The 11,628-nt window shown below is 49.2% G+C and overlaps 5 protein-coding genes across 6 annotated transcripts; 4 read left to right on the top strand and 1 right to left on the bottom strand.

Moving 5' to 3' along the window:
- The first annotated feature begins 1,212 nt into the window (after positions 1–1,212).
- LOC6531136 (nitric oxide-associated protein 1) lies at positions 1,213–3,343 on the top strand. Its single transcript, XM_002091934.4, has one exon. It carries the CDS (start codon positions 1,351–1,353, stop codon positions 3,220–3,222), a length of 1,872 nt encoding a protein of 623 aa, XP_002091970.1. The 5' UTR covers positions 1,213–1,350; the 3' UTR covers positions 3,223–3,343.
- A 398-nt stretch (positions 3,344–3,741) lies between these two features.
- LOC6531135 (CTTNBP2 N-terminal-like protein) lies at positions 3,742–7,256 on the top strand. 2 transcript variants are annotated; one of them, XM_039372463.2, is made up of 5 exons: positions 3,742–4,921; positions 4,985–5,171; positions 5,237–5,358; positions 5,495–5,534; positions 5,880–6,021. In XM_039372463.2, exons 1-4 carry the CDS (start codon positions 4,075–4,077, stop codon positions 5,509–5,511), a joined length of 1,173 nt encoding a protein of 390 aa, XP_039228397.1. In that variant the 5' UTR covers positions 3,742–4,074; the 3' UTR covers positions 5,512–5,534; positions 5,880–6,021. The 2 variants fall into 2 exon arrangements, with proteins under 2 accessions (XP_039228397.1, XP_002091969.1); XM_002091933.4 differs by lacking the exon at positions 5,495–5,534 and having other exon boundaries at positions 5,880–7,256.
- A 524-nt stretch (positions 7,257–7,780) lies between these two features.
- On the bottom strand, positions 7,781–10,239 carry LOC6531134 (nuclear pore complex protein Nup75). Its single transcript, XM_002091932.3, has 6 exons — positions 10,121–10,239; positions 8,901–10,063; positions 8,495–8,840; positions 8,245–8,435; positions 8,041–8,188; positions 7,781–7,981 (listed from the first exon to the last, which is right to left on the bottom strand). The coding sequence occupies exons 1-6, from the start codon at positions 10,145–10,147 to the stop codon at positions 7,850–7,852; spliced, it is 2,007 nt and encodes a 668-aa protein (XP_002091968.1). The 5' UTR covers positions 10,148–10,239; the 3' UTR covers positions 7,781–7,849.
- A 98-nt stretch (positions 10,240–10,337) lies between these two features.
- Positions 10,338–11,006, top strand: LOC26535416 (mediator of RNA polymerase II transcription subunit 9). Its single transcript, XM_015195644.2, has 3 exons — positions 10,338–10,587; positions 10,717–10,780; positions 10,833–11,006. The coding sequence occupies exons 1-3, from the start codon at positions 10,379–10,381 to the stop codon at positions 10,995–10,997; spliced, it is 438 nt and encodes a 145-aa protein (XP_015051130.1). The 5' UTR covers positions 10,338–10,378; the 3' UTR covers positions 10,998–11,006.
- A 22-nt stretch (positions 11,007–11,028) lies between these two features.
- Positions 11,029–11,446, top strand: LOC6531133 (protein NCBP2AS2 homolog). The gene is made up of 2 exons (XM_039372464.2): positions 11,029–11,201; positions 11,263–11,446. Exons 1-2 carry the CDS (start codon positions 11,029–11,031, stop codon positions 11,345–11,347), a joined length of 258 nt encoding a protein of 85 aa, XP_039228398.1. The 3' UTR covers positions 11,348–11,446.
- The last annotated feature ends 182 nt before the right edge of the window (positions 11,447–11,628 follow it).

The following is an 11,628-nucleotide window of genomic DNA, read 5'->3' as shown; positions in this document are numbered from 1 at the left end:
CCAGTTCGCCGCCAAAGCTCAAACTTTAGTCTCACGCTCACTCTCTCTCTTAGGCTAAGCGCTCTCAACTTTCAACTGCCGTTATGATTTCGCAATTACATTACAACAACAACAACTTAAAAGTCAGAGCAGACATCGCTGGAAATTCAGCTGCATAAGTGTAAGTGTAAGCGTGTGGCTGTGTGCGAGTGTGGGCAGGCGGCGGCAACTATCTCGCTTGCTCTTGCGCCCGGGGTTATCGGTAGCTTCTTCTAGGCTGAGTGCATTTCGTTGAATCGTGGATGTTGAAAGTTGTCTAATTTCCGAACTATTGATTTTTCCCCTTCCCCGTCTAGAAACTGCATTGTTGCTTCTTGAAGACCAGTTTTGGTAACAACAGGAGAATGGAAAGGAGCGAATGTGGCGGTGAGTAAGTGAGTGAGCGATGCGAGCGACAAAAACAACAACGGTTCGAAACGAGTTTCAACGAAAGTTGCAACACTCTAAACAATTTGAGCAGCTCCAATTGTTGTTATTGCATTACTCAATCGGGAAGAACTCTACACTCGACGGAATAAAGTGCTCGTCTGAGATTTATTCTTTCTCATTTCATTTCTTTTGTTTTTGGCTAGACAATGGCGGCGGCAACGTGAAATGCCGCAGGAACCACCAAAATGCCTGGCGTCACTTTAACCTAGCCGCCTTTGTTTATGCAAATATTATTGTAATATTTGGTTAAAATTAGGTCGCGCTTCGCGTTACTTTTTATTTCATATATGTACACGCAGCAGCAGCACGCATACAGTCACGTCACGCACACATACAGTCGCCGTTCACATACACTTGTCTTTTTTCCACACACTTTCCTAATCATTTTATTTTGTGCGCTACTGCTTTTTACTCGGCGTGTACTCTGTACTTTTAGCAATGCGTATATCGCCTGCAAACCGCCGCAGGAGCACGCTAATTGCGCCGTGGACACGCTTTTTCTATATCTTTTTGTTTCAATTTTAATACATACACGCTTTTTTTTGTCCCGCACTTAACTCACCTCTGCTTTCTCGCTAACGCTGCTTTCTTTTTTCTCTTTCACCGATTTCGATTTTCGATAGACTCTTGATTGTTCGATATGAATCGGCCTAATTTCGATGTGTTTTCTTTTTGACAGCTAAGAAACACAAACTAAAGTGCCGAAATATCATTTAGTTGATTTATGCCACAAACAGCTTTGCGTAAACAGATGCGTTTTATGCTGTTAGCAAAATATAATAAAAATCGTATAGATCTATCGGCTATCAGCCCTGAATTTGTAAAGGGTTTTGTATCCTTCAGCTTTTGTCCGGATGCGCTTGTTCTTGTGGGCATTGCAAAATGTTTAAAACCACACGTTTATATAAAATTATAAATAAAAATGTGCTTATCACATGTTCAAGACTGCAGAATACGGTCGCCGAAGAGGGTCAGAGCTTGCGGCAGCGGTCGTGGCTGCTCGCCAGGGAGCGGTACAAGGATCATGAGCACGTTCATTACAGCTCCGTTTTGGAAGCCAAAATAAAAACCTCTTTCTCGATTCCTGAGGCACATCAGCATTTACCCGAAGACTGGATGGATGACTACGAGTTCTATCAGGGCTCCAAGGAAGGGGAGAATAGGCAAGGCACTCCGGACCCTTCGCTGCCTGCCTCAAAAGTTCCATGCAACGGCTGCGGCGCAAACCTGCACTGCTCAAATGCCTCTCTGCCCGGCTATATACCAAGTGAGATATTCAGGGGAAGGACGCAAGAGGAACTCCAGACTATCACCTGCAAGCGTTGTTACTTTCTGAATCACTACAACATCGCCCTGGATGTGGAGGTGGCGCCATCGACCTATGTGGACACCATATCCCGCATTCAGGACAAATTTGCACTGGCTATTGTACTGGTGGACCTGCTCGATTTTCCCTGCTCCATTTGGCCGGGCATGCAAAATTTATTGGGCCCAAAGCGACCCGTCTTCCTGGTGGGCAACAAGGTAGATCTGCTGCCGCGGGACTCCAACGTCTATCTTCAGCACATTAAGGATTCTCTGCAGCGCGAATTCATCAAGCATGGTGGTGGCGATGGGCTGAATATCAAGAATGTCAGTTTGATATCCGCCAAAACGGGTTATGGCATCGAGGAGCTAATAACGCAGCTGCACAAAACGTGGGCCTACAAGGGCGATGTCTATCTGCTGGGCTGCACCAATGTGGGCAAGAGCTCGCTGTTCAACATACTGCTCAACTCGGACTACTGCCGCCCGGAGGCCAGTGACCTGGTGCGCAAGGCCACCACCTGCCCCTGGCCGGGAACCACACTCAAACTGCTGCGCTTTCCGATCTTACGTCCATCGAATGATCGAGTCTACCAGCGCTTTAAAAGATTGCTTGCGGAGCGCAGCGAGAAGGCGGCGATGGAAAAGGAGCGTCGCGCAGTGGCAAGATCGACGGGTTCAGCTGCAGCTGCTCAACCAGTGGCGCGGGTGGGACGCACCTTCGATCGGCGCCAGGATGTCAATGATGCCTTCTCCATGGCCGGTGGCTCACGGCCGATTACAACGCTAAACGATCGGAGCAAGGAATACAAGGAAGCGCGTTGGGTCTACGACACACCGGGCGTGATGCAGCCCGACCAAATATCGCCCCTACTCACCGCGGAGGAGCTGGTAAAACTGCAGCCCACCTCCATGATCCGACCCCGCGCCTTTCGGCTGCGGCCCCAGATGAGTATCCTGCTGGGAGGACTGGCCAGATTGGATCTGCTGGAAATTACAAGCGCAAGGAAACAGTTCGACTGGCTAAAGGTGTTTGTATTTGCTCCAGTACAACTTCCCATCCTGATAGCAGACACTCAGGCGGCAGAGAGCGTGTACAACAGATACCTGGGATCACCATTCCTGGGTGTTCCCTTCGCCAGTGAGGACTTGGAGGCCCGCCTGCGACGCTGGCCAGGATTGCAGTGCAGGGACGAGGATATTGTGCTGGCAAGTGAAGAAAGGAACGAGGGAAGGCTTAACTGTGATATTACACTCAGCTCGGCGGGTTGGATGGGATTCCTCCTGCCGGGCCACTCGGAGTGCCGTCTGCGTGCCTGGACACCACAGGCAGCGGGGATTTACAAACGTGAACCCGCTTTAGTGCCTCTGGCCGATCGGTTGGTGGGCAAGCACATAAGGTATTCCCTGGCCTACAACACCACGAAGCCTTTTGTTTTCAAAAAATAAAGATATATTGTTTATATTTCTATTATCTAGTTTTTTAAAGTGCCTAATAATATATACTAACAAACGCCCCCTCCTTTTTTGAAAGGGTATGTGAAATAAACAATAGCTTTGAACTTAAAAACAAAAACATGTTTTTTTTTTATAAATTAAAACATTTTCAAACTACGTAACGGCATCAAAGAGCAGGTCCTTGCTTTACGCGCATTTCAACACTGGCTACTCGCTACTTCTGTTTTATGCGAGTTGGCAGTGCAGCGTACAAAAATTGGTGCTGCCATTTTGTAATAAAAGATTAACGCTGTGGCTAGAACGGCATTGCATATCAAAAACATAGTACAGTTAAATAAAATGAGCTTAACTTTAACACTATGGTAATGTGTGCAAAAATCTAAGTTAATTAAACTGCATTTGAATATTTAAGAAAGAGCAGACGAATTTAAAATTAACGTTTTAATTATCATTCTCCCGCCATGCGCAGCACTATCCCGCTAGTGGTCATTAAATGAAGCCAGATCTGACGGGAATAAGGCGGAATCGGCAGCGCTGCCGCAAGTATCCACTTTTTCACGGGCAACAAATTGACAAAGAAATTGTAAGATAGTTTCCTGTGGCGATTGCTGCTTGCGCAAAAGCCACTTGCCTCAAAAGCGGGCTTAAACAGAGTCCGGGCCAGAAGTGAAATATCGCAGAAAGCGTGCATCCCGTGTAATTAGCGTACTGCGACGCACCAAACTTTTTTTTTTTTATTGTATGCCGTGAGCTGAGCGGAGGTGGAGATCGGGAGTTCGGAATCCGGAACGGGCATTGGGCTTTGGGAATCGGGACGGGAGTCACAAGTCGGAGTCGGGGGCTATGGAGCAGAACTCAAACAGCAGCGTCGCGGAGACGTTTGCGGACGCAGCAGCGTCGGACGCGGAGTATGGCACTGAGAACTGCTCCGGATCCGGAATGTCGGTGGGCGACACCGTGAGCGCCAATCACGAGTTCCAGACCATGAAACCGGGTCCCGGTGTTGGGCACAAAGTGATGCCGGTGGCCAACAGCGCCAGCAGTGCCAACACAACCAATGGTCGCACGCGCTCCGAGATGCCGCACAGCGAGCTGGTGAAGATGCTGTACTACCTGGAGGGCGAGCTGCAGGCACGGGATGTGTGCATAGCTGCGCTGCGGAACGAGCGGGTGAAGCAGCTCATCGCCCAGCTGCGCACCAAGCGACTGCAGCCCAACGATCCGTATGCGGCCATATTTCGGGACAAGATCGCCCTCAATGGTAATCTCATATCGAGGGAATCGTCCACACAGGCGGCGCAGGCCGAGATGGAGGTGCGCCAGATCATTGAGCAGCAAATGGAGCAGCAGTATCAGATGGTCAGCAAGCAGAGGGCCACGCACGTGCGTATGGTCAACATATTGACCGAATCGCTGGAGAACAATCAGCGCATGCTGCAGGAACTGGAGGAGGAGAAACGCAAGCATGAGAACACCACGGCCCAGGGCGACGACATCACCTACGGCCTGGAATTGGAGCGCACCAAGCTGAAACAGGATCTCGAGGAGGAGCGCGCTCAGGTGGCCAAAATGGAGAAGGATCTGAAGAAGCTGCAGGAGACGCTTGAGTACGAGCGCAATCGACAGAAGCAGATCGTGCTGCTGCTGATTGCGGAGCGCAAAAAGATCCTCATGAAGTACATTGAAGAAGGTGCGTATGACCGCGTTAGCTTTGCCACTTGAAATATAATTCAATAATACTGATCCTTTGCAGGGAAACGCTCCGAGGATCTGGCCCAAATCCTGGCCGAGGAGAAGCAGCGCTCGGACACCATTGCCGAGGGTCTCGAGGAGGAGAGCAAAAAGTCGCTGCGCATGGAGGAGGAACTGGAGAAGCAAACGCATGCCATGGAGCAGGAGCGGAAAGTGCTGTTCGCCAAACTAGCCAAGGAGGAACTCCGGTTCGTTAAGTGCAGCCTTTGCATCGAATGAGCAAACTATTTAATCTTCTGTCGCTGTTTTTCAGGGTCAAAGAGCTGGAGCAGGAACTCAACGCCCTGCGGAGCGAGCATGAGGCTCTGAAAAAGCAGCAGCAACTGGGTGGCAGCGGCTCATCCGTGGCCGCCGCCAAGGCGCGACAGTTCAGCGGTGAGTTAGCCAGACGAGGCACTTCCACCTGGAAACTGGCTGTTGTAATTATATATGGTTGCCCTCCTTATAATTTTCTATATACAATCTTTAACTCTATATATATATATTACTTTTTTTCGAACTCCTCTTGAAGCCGAAATCTTTTGTTAGAAAAAATGTTACGCAATTGCAAGGTGATTTGTTTTTTGTTTTGTGATGTTTCCTCGTGCACTCCACGTTGCACCAACCCAATGATCACGCATCCGCACCTCCACCCCGCACGCTCGCACCCCAGCGATTGGAGCACCCTTATCAAAAGCCAGAACGTAGCCAGTTGACACCAGTGGCGTCCAGTGTAGACTTTTCACCACCATGCCAAAACATTTTCACACAAGCCAGGCCTTCCCAGAAGTCCTGCATGTGGCTTTTAAGCACCATGGGCTTCTGGTTAGGCCAATACACCTCGAAGAGCCGAATATCTAGTGTTTTACGGAGCTGTCATAAGCTGAATGCTAATCCCACCTCTCTGCGTTTTACAGACGACGCCTGTGCCACGCCCCCCATGGTGAACATCGCCAAGATCGTGCAGCCAACAGCCACGGTTAGCAGCATGCCGGTTTCGGGACCACAGACCGGCATCGCCCGCTCCATTGCGCCGGGCCAGAACATCCGGAGCGCTGGAATCGCAACGGCGCCCACGGGCACGGCCACAGCAGCAATAGCACCACTAGCTGCCGTGCTCAACCACACTACCAACACCACAACCACCACCACTACAACCACGAACAACACCACCAGCAGCAGCAACTTGAGCGGTAGCGTTGCAGCAGCAGCTGCATCAGTGGAGACGGCAGCTACAGTCACCGTGCCCATGGTGGCGCCACCCTCACCCTCGCCGGCGAAGATGCAGCCGACAGCCACCATCCAGCGGGCGCCCGGCGGCAAGTATGCCGCACTGGCTGCGGCAGCTGCCCTCGACCAGACCACACCACCGCATCCTCATCCCGTTCCCATCGCCGTGCCACCGGTCACGGTGCCACCAGCGGGAGCCCGCGGCGCACCGCCACCCATACCAACCAAGCCGATCGTGCCCCCCAAGCGGGAGCCATCGCTCTCCCGGCTGGGCTCGATCACGGGCAGTAGTGCCATAGCGGCTGCCACCGCAGCCACCACGGCCGCGGGTACGGCGAAGCAGAATTAGACACCTCCACTCCACTCAGACTCACATTAATAACCGATATTGGGCGTAGGATAAGCGAAATACTCAAGCGGCGCAGTCCCTCGATGACCGCGCTGGGCAACAGGATCCTCCATCCCGAACTGACCTTATCGTTTGCCTTTAAAATGTTTTTGTTCTATGTGCGTGCACAAGTTTTATGTCTGTCTCTCGTTTTCTATTGTGATCATTCACTTTGAATTGCAGCTAACAAAAGATTTCAATTTATGTTAAATATTATTTATTCCTTGATGCACTTCAATATTCACACATTCATTTCACATCTTATCATTTAACATTTATACACTTAACTCCATTGTCAGTTCGGGATTGGAAACTTAAAAGGTAATCTAAAATCTTCTTAAAAGCAAAAACGTTTCGTTTATCTAAGTGTTTTCGGTTGCCTAGCGCGATTTGGCATGCAAAACGTTTAGGAGAAAAGTTTGTTAAGAATTAGAATGATAGTACAGTGCGACTTCCCAGGCGGCCTCTCATCTAAGTTTGGTTTAGTTTTTATTGTTTTTTACCAAGCGATATGATATGATATGATACATTTTATAACGCCATTGGCGGTCCGAGGGCCAAGCCAAGAGACAAGCGACTTTAAATGTAATTCCGTGCGTAGTGAGCGAACATTTGTACAAGGCCGTGCGATTCTCATAACAAGTAACAGCCACAATATATGATAATTATAAACATACCCCACAGATATATTTATATATATATATATACATATATATATATGTACCCACGCATATGCATAAAACTATGTGTACTACCCTTGTACTCCGTGCGTTGTTTAATAGTTCTTAGGTGCGTCGCATACGTGTGTAAACTTCCTCCATGTGCAGCTAAAATACTTGCTAGTGTTTGATTTAAATATTGTTCTAAGTTCGGCCTAAGCACCTTTGTTTTCCCTTTGCCTATCAGATTTCCTATAGATTTACCCACGCCGTTTAAACTAGCATAGTTTACCAGGACACCACACGATTCGAGCATTCGCTGGAACTGGGCAGGTTGGAGCTGCCCGCAGCGATTGCGTTACACTTATTTAACAAATGCGTACTGTGAACATCCCTCCAGCCCCCAGCAGCTTGGAATTCCTTTTAGTCAAAGGGCAGCAGCCAGTCAAGTAGTGTTGTTGGTACAATAAATACATAGCAAAGAGGCACAAGATATAAACAAAATGCGTATGAATAACAAGTTAGCAATGCAAAAGCGATCTATAACAAATTACGATGTATTGGAAAAGCGAAAAATACAAAATAAATTACATTAAAAATGCATTCAAAATCACACCGCCGGCAACGTGTTCTCAATGATCAATGCTCGGGCCAAATTGCGTGCGCAGGCCAGGCGCATGAGGTTCAGGATCTCGTCGACGTTCTCCACCCGATAGTCCTTGAACACGGTTTCTGTGTGGTGCTGTGAATTAATAGCAAAGTGATTAGAAATCAATAAAGCAGAAGATGCGTCAGACATACGTTTCCATATTTGGACACGTCGCGTTCGATGATGGGTACCAGTTCGGTTTCAATATGATGCAGAATGGCCACCGTTTCCTTGGCAAAGATTTTTGGATCCTTGGACTCTAGCAGTGGCATGGAATCGATGAGCAACGAGGGCCAAAAGCTAATGAAATATATATATCACTGTTAAATGTATTCATGGTAAGCACTAAAACTTACTAGTCTGGCGTAATCCTGGATTCCAATAGATTCACCAGAAGCTCAGAGGCGGAGAGAAAATCGCGGGTGCGGTAGAACTCATAGAATTCGAAATACTTGGAGAGGAACACCAAGCGCGGCGAGACAAACATTCGGCCTCCCACATTGGCAATGGTGTCTGGGCAGAGCATGTGTCCCGTCTTCGAGTAATGCTACGAATAATCGTTATCAATAAGCATGAAAAACTGATGGAAAACCAGCCTGTAATTACCTTCAATATGAAGTCTGCTACCGCCGTCACAAGCAGCACGTCCTTGGAGCGAATGGCCCATTCCAGGGCGTTGCCATAACGCTCCTTGTCGTAGGATTGCTTGGACAACACCTTGCAGATCTCCTGTTCCACGCTGATGAGTCCGCGCTGCCTGGCCAGGTTAATCAGCTTGGTGGCCTGCCGCTCGCTGCGCAAAGTGATGCGGGGCAAAAGCAGCTCGATGGCCGCCTGACCCTCCTGCTTGCAGCAGTCCAGATAGTCGATGCCCAATTGCCACATGTTGTGCGACATCATCAGATAGCTGCCGTACTCGTAGATCATCGAGTGACGCAGGGCCGGCAGATCACTGTCGATGTATAAATATACAGCATTATGATTGAATAAAAATGGAGATCATAAAACTCACATGTTGTTTTGATCGAAATAGCCCTTCAGCTGACCACAATGATGGATTAGATCGATCAAATGCGTGGAGAACCAGTGGGTGTCGTTCAGCTTTTGAGCATCGTATATGAAGAGCTTTATATCGTGATCCATGAGCTGACAAATCATGCGGTTCATGCTGCAGAGCTCTTTTTCCGGCCGGAGACGATACCATCGGTTTAGCCAGTTGGCTGCAGCAATTCTCAGCTCAAAGGGTTTGCAGGTGGGCTTGGTGAAGAGCAGGTATCCTGGCAGGTATTCAAAGCAATCCTGCGACTCTTTGATGCCGGCATCCCACTGCTCCTTGTTGCCGGCAACCAGACGAAGTAGCTGCTCCAGCTCTGGCTCCGTGGCAAACAAGCCGGTCTGGATCTTCCGTTCCGTATCCACGTGCCAGTACTCCCACTGGGAGTGAAACTTCTGCAGGGCATAGCCCTCTTGATACACTGGCATGGACTTGAGGATCAGTTCGGCAGCCTTGAAGCTTGCTTGTCCAGCCTTGCGATTCTGTGAGAGAATAGCCCTCGTGACATCGATTTCGCCGAGCATAATGAGTGACTTGACAATGCTCCAATAGTCGTCGGACTCGCTGGCCTCCTCGGCCATAAGCAGCAGATCCGTGGCTCTGTCCTCTGCTTGCGGCGAGTGGAAGCGCGCCCAGTCGAGCAGTTGGGGCACCACCAGCTGATTGCCCTGAATGTACAGAATCTCGAAGAGATGCCACAGGCATTCCGCTGCATAGAATACAACGATGGCATCACTGAAGCGTCGCAGACGCGCTTCATCTGTCTGCACCTCCGGCGACTTCTTGGCCTGCTCCAGCTTCTCGAGGCACGAGCGCACGATGCTCCGGTATGCCCGGGATATGTTCACATACTCGGCACGTGTGGCTCGCGGACCCAACTGTTGCAGCGTAGCGAATGTGGCATTTGCCTCGGCTAGGACGCTGCGTAGCACAGGCTCGTCGAACAGCGTCGTCTCCTGCGCCATGTAGATGAGCACCGGATCCTGACCAGCCGTCTCCGTGGGAGCATCCCGCGATCTGTGCGTCACATGCCGGTAGGCGCTGAGTGCGATTCGTGAGCCCGGCAAAAAGACGCCGGTGAGTGTGTTGCCACAGCGTGTGGCTAGGGCATCGCCAAGCTCCTAGATAGATGCATTAGTGTTTTATCCATTGAAAAGGTAATGTGTGCAGCCACTTACGAAGGCGGAAACATTGCTGTCGCTCATGCTGGCTTAATGTTTTTATAAACTCTGAACAAACTATTCGTTGCCTGTTATCGATAACCGGCGGCGGCATTTGCCTGGGTCTATCGGGCGCCAACATACTTCGATATCAACTGCTTTCTAATTCAGTATATTTAGTGGAATTAACGTATGGATGGTAGTACTTTGGTATTATTGAGTGTTGCCGGTAAGGTCCTATTGATTCCGACGCTGCAAATTCGATTCGTGTTTTTTATGATGGATTTGTCGCCAAACAACCAGATCGAGGACAGAAAACCCATCCTAACCGCCGACGGCCTGGTCCAGACTTCGAACTCCCCCTTCGAGCCGACCATATCGCAGGAGACGCAAACATCCAACGGAATCGGTGGTGGTCAGTGCCAGCTGACGGTCGACCAGTTGGACATCGAGATTCTGCCGATTATCTACGACATTGTGCGCTGGTGAGTGCCCATCACGGATTCTGGAGGCTATTGCCCCTGTCCGGGCAATGCCGAAAACCGCCAGCGTTCGTCAACAAGTGCGCACCTAGTGTCTAACCTTATATAACCTGGTGCCCTATTGTGTTTCAGCGTGGAGAAGGATCCGCTGGAGAACGCCGTTAAGCTGCGCGAGTCCCAGGATTGCAACCACAAAGTGAGTCTTTGGATTTTCATACACAGGCCACAGGTATATACTTGTTTTGTAGATCTTTGAGCTACAAAAACGCTTCGAATCGGCGCGCGAGCAAATCCGCCAGCTGCCCGGGATCGATTTCAACAAGGAGGAGCAACAACAGAGACTGGAACTGCTGCGAAATCAGCTTAAGCTCAAGCAGCAGCTGATTCGCAAGTACAAGGACACAGAGTTCTAGGCGGTGGTAGTAAAACAAGGAGCCGGGCAAGATGGTGCTGCGACTGCTGATGCGCTACCTGGCCAATAACGAGCAGCTCATCCAGCGCATGGCGGAGAGCTATCCCATGAGGCGCGCTGCCCAGTTGGTCGTTTCCCTGATGTACCGCACCAAAGACTTGGCCAGAGAGCAGGGACTGCACGAGATGACGCCGGAGCGCTTCAAGTAAGTGTGGGAGGTGTTCATTAGCAGACTTCCAATCTGACGAGCATTTTGTCAATTCTAGATCCTTTGTTAACATGTTCAAGAACAACGTGCGACAAGAGCTGGAGGGTGTGAAGAAGGAGCTTAATAGCAAGAAAAAGAACTAGGATTTAGTAATTAACTTGGTTAACTACAGCAATTGTATATACGTGGCAAGATAAATTTTAGTAAACACAGATGAATAAACATTGAAGCCAGAACATTAACTTCACTGCATTAACTCCATATTTTTCGGACTATAAGCAATCTTGTTAGGAAAGTAAGTCATATTTTTGTAGTCAAGAAAATTGCTTTTATTAAGGTAATTCAGAAACAAAGAAATTCTTATGCATTGCCATTTTCCTTAGCTAGTTATCTTAAGTCTAAAAAACAAACGAGCCATTCAGAT

The sequence above is a fragment of the Drosophila yakuba genome, chromosome 2R (genome assembly GCF_016746365.2).
Source record: "Drosophila yakuba strain Tai18E2 chromosome 2R, Prin_Dyak_Tai18E2_2.1, whole genome shotgun sequence".
NCBI lineage: Eukaryota > Metazoa > Arthropoda > Insecta > Diptera > Drosophilidae > Drosophila > Drosophila yakuba.
The sequence above is the reverse complement of the archived record's forward strand: the minus strand, read 5'-3'. Positions and strand labels throughout refer to the sequence as shown.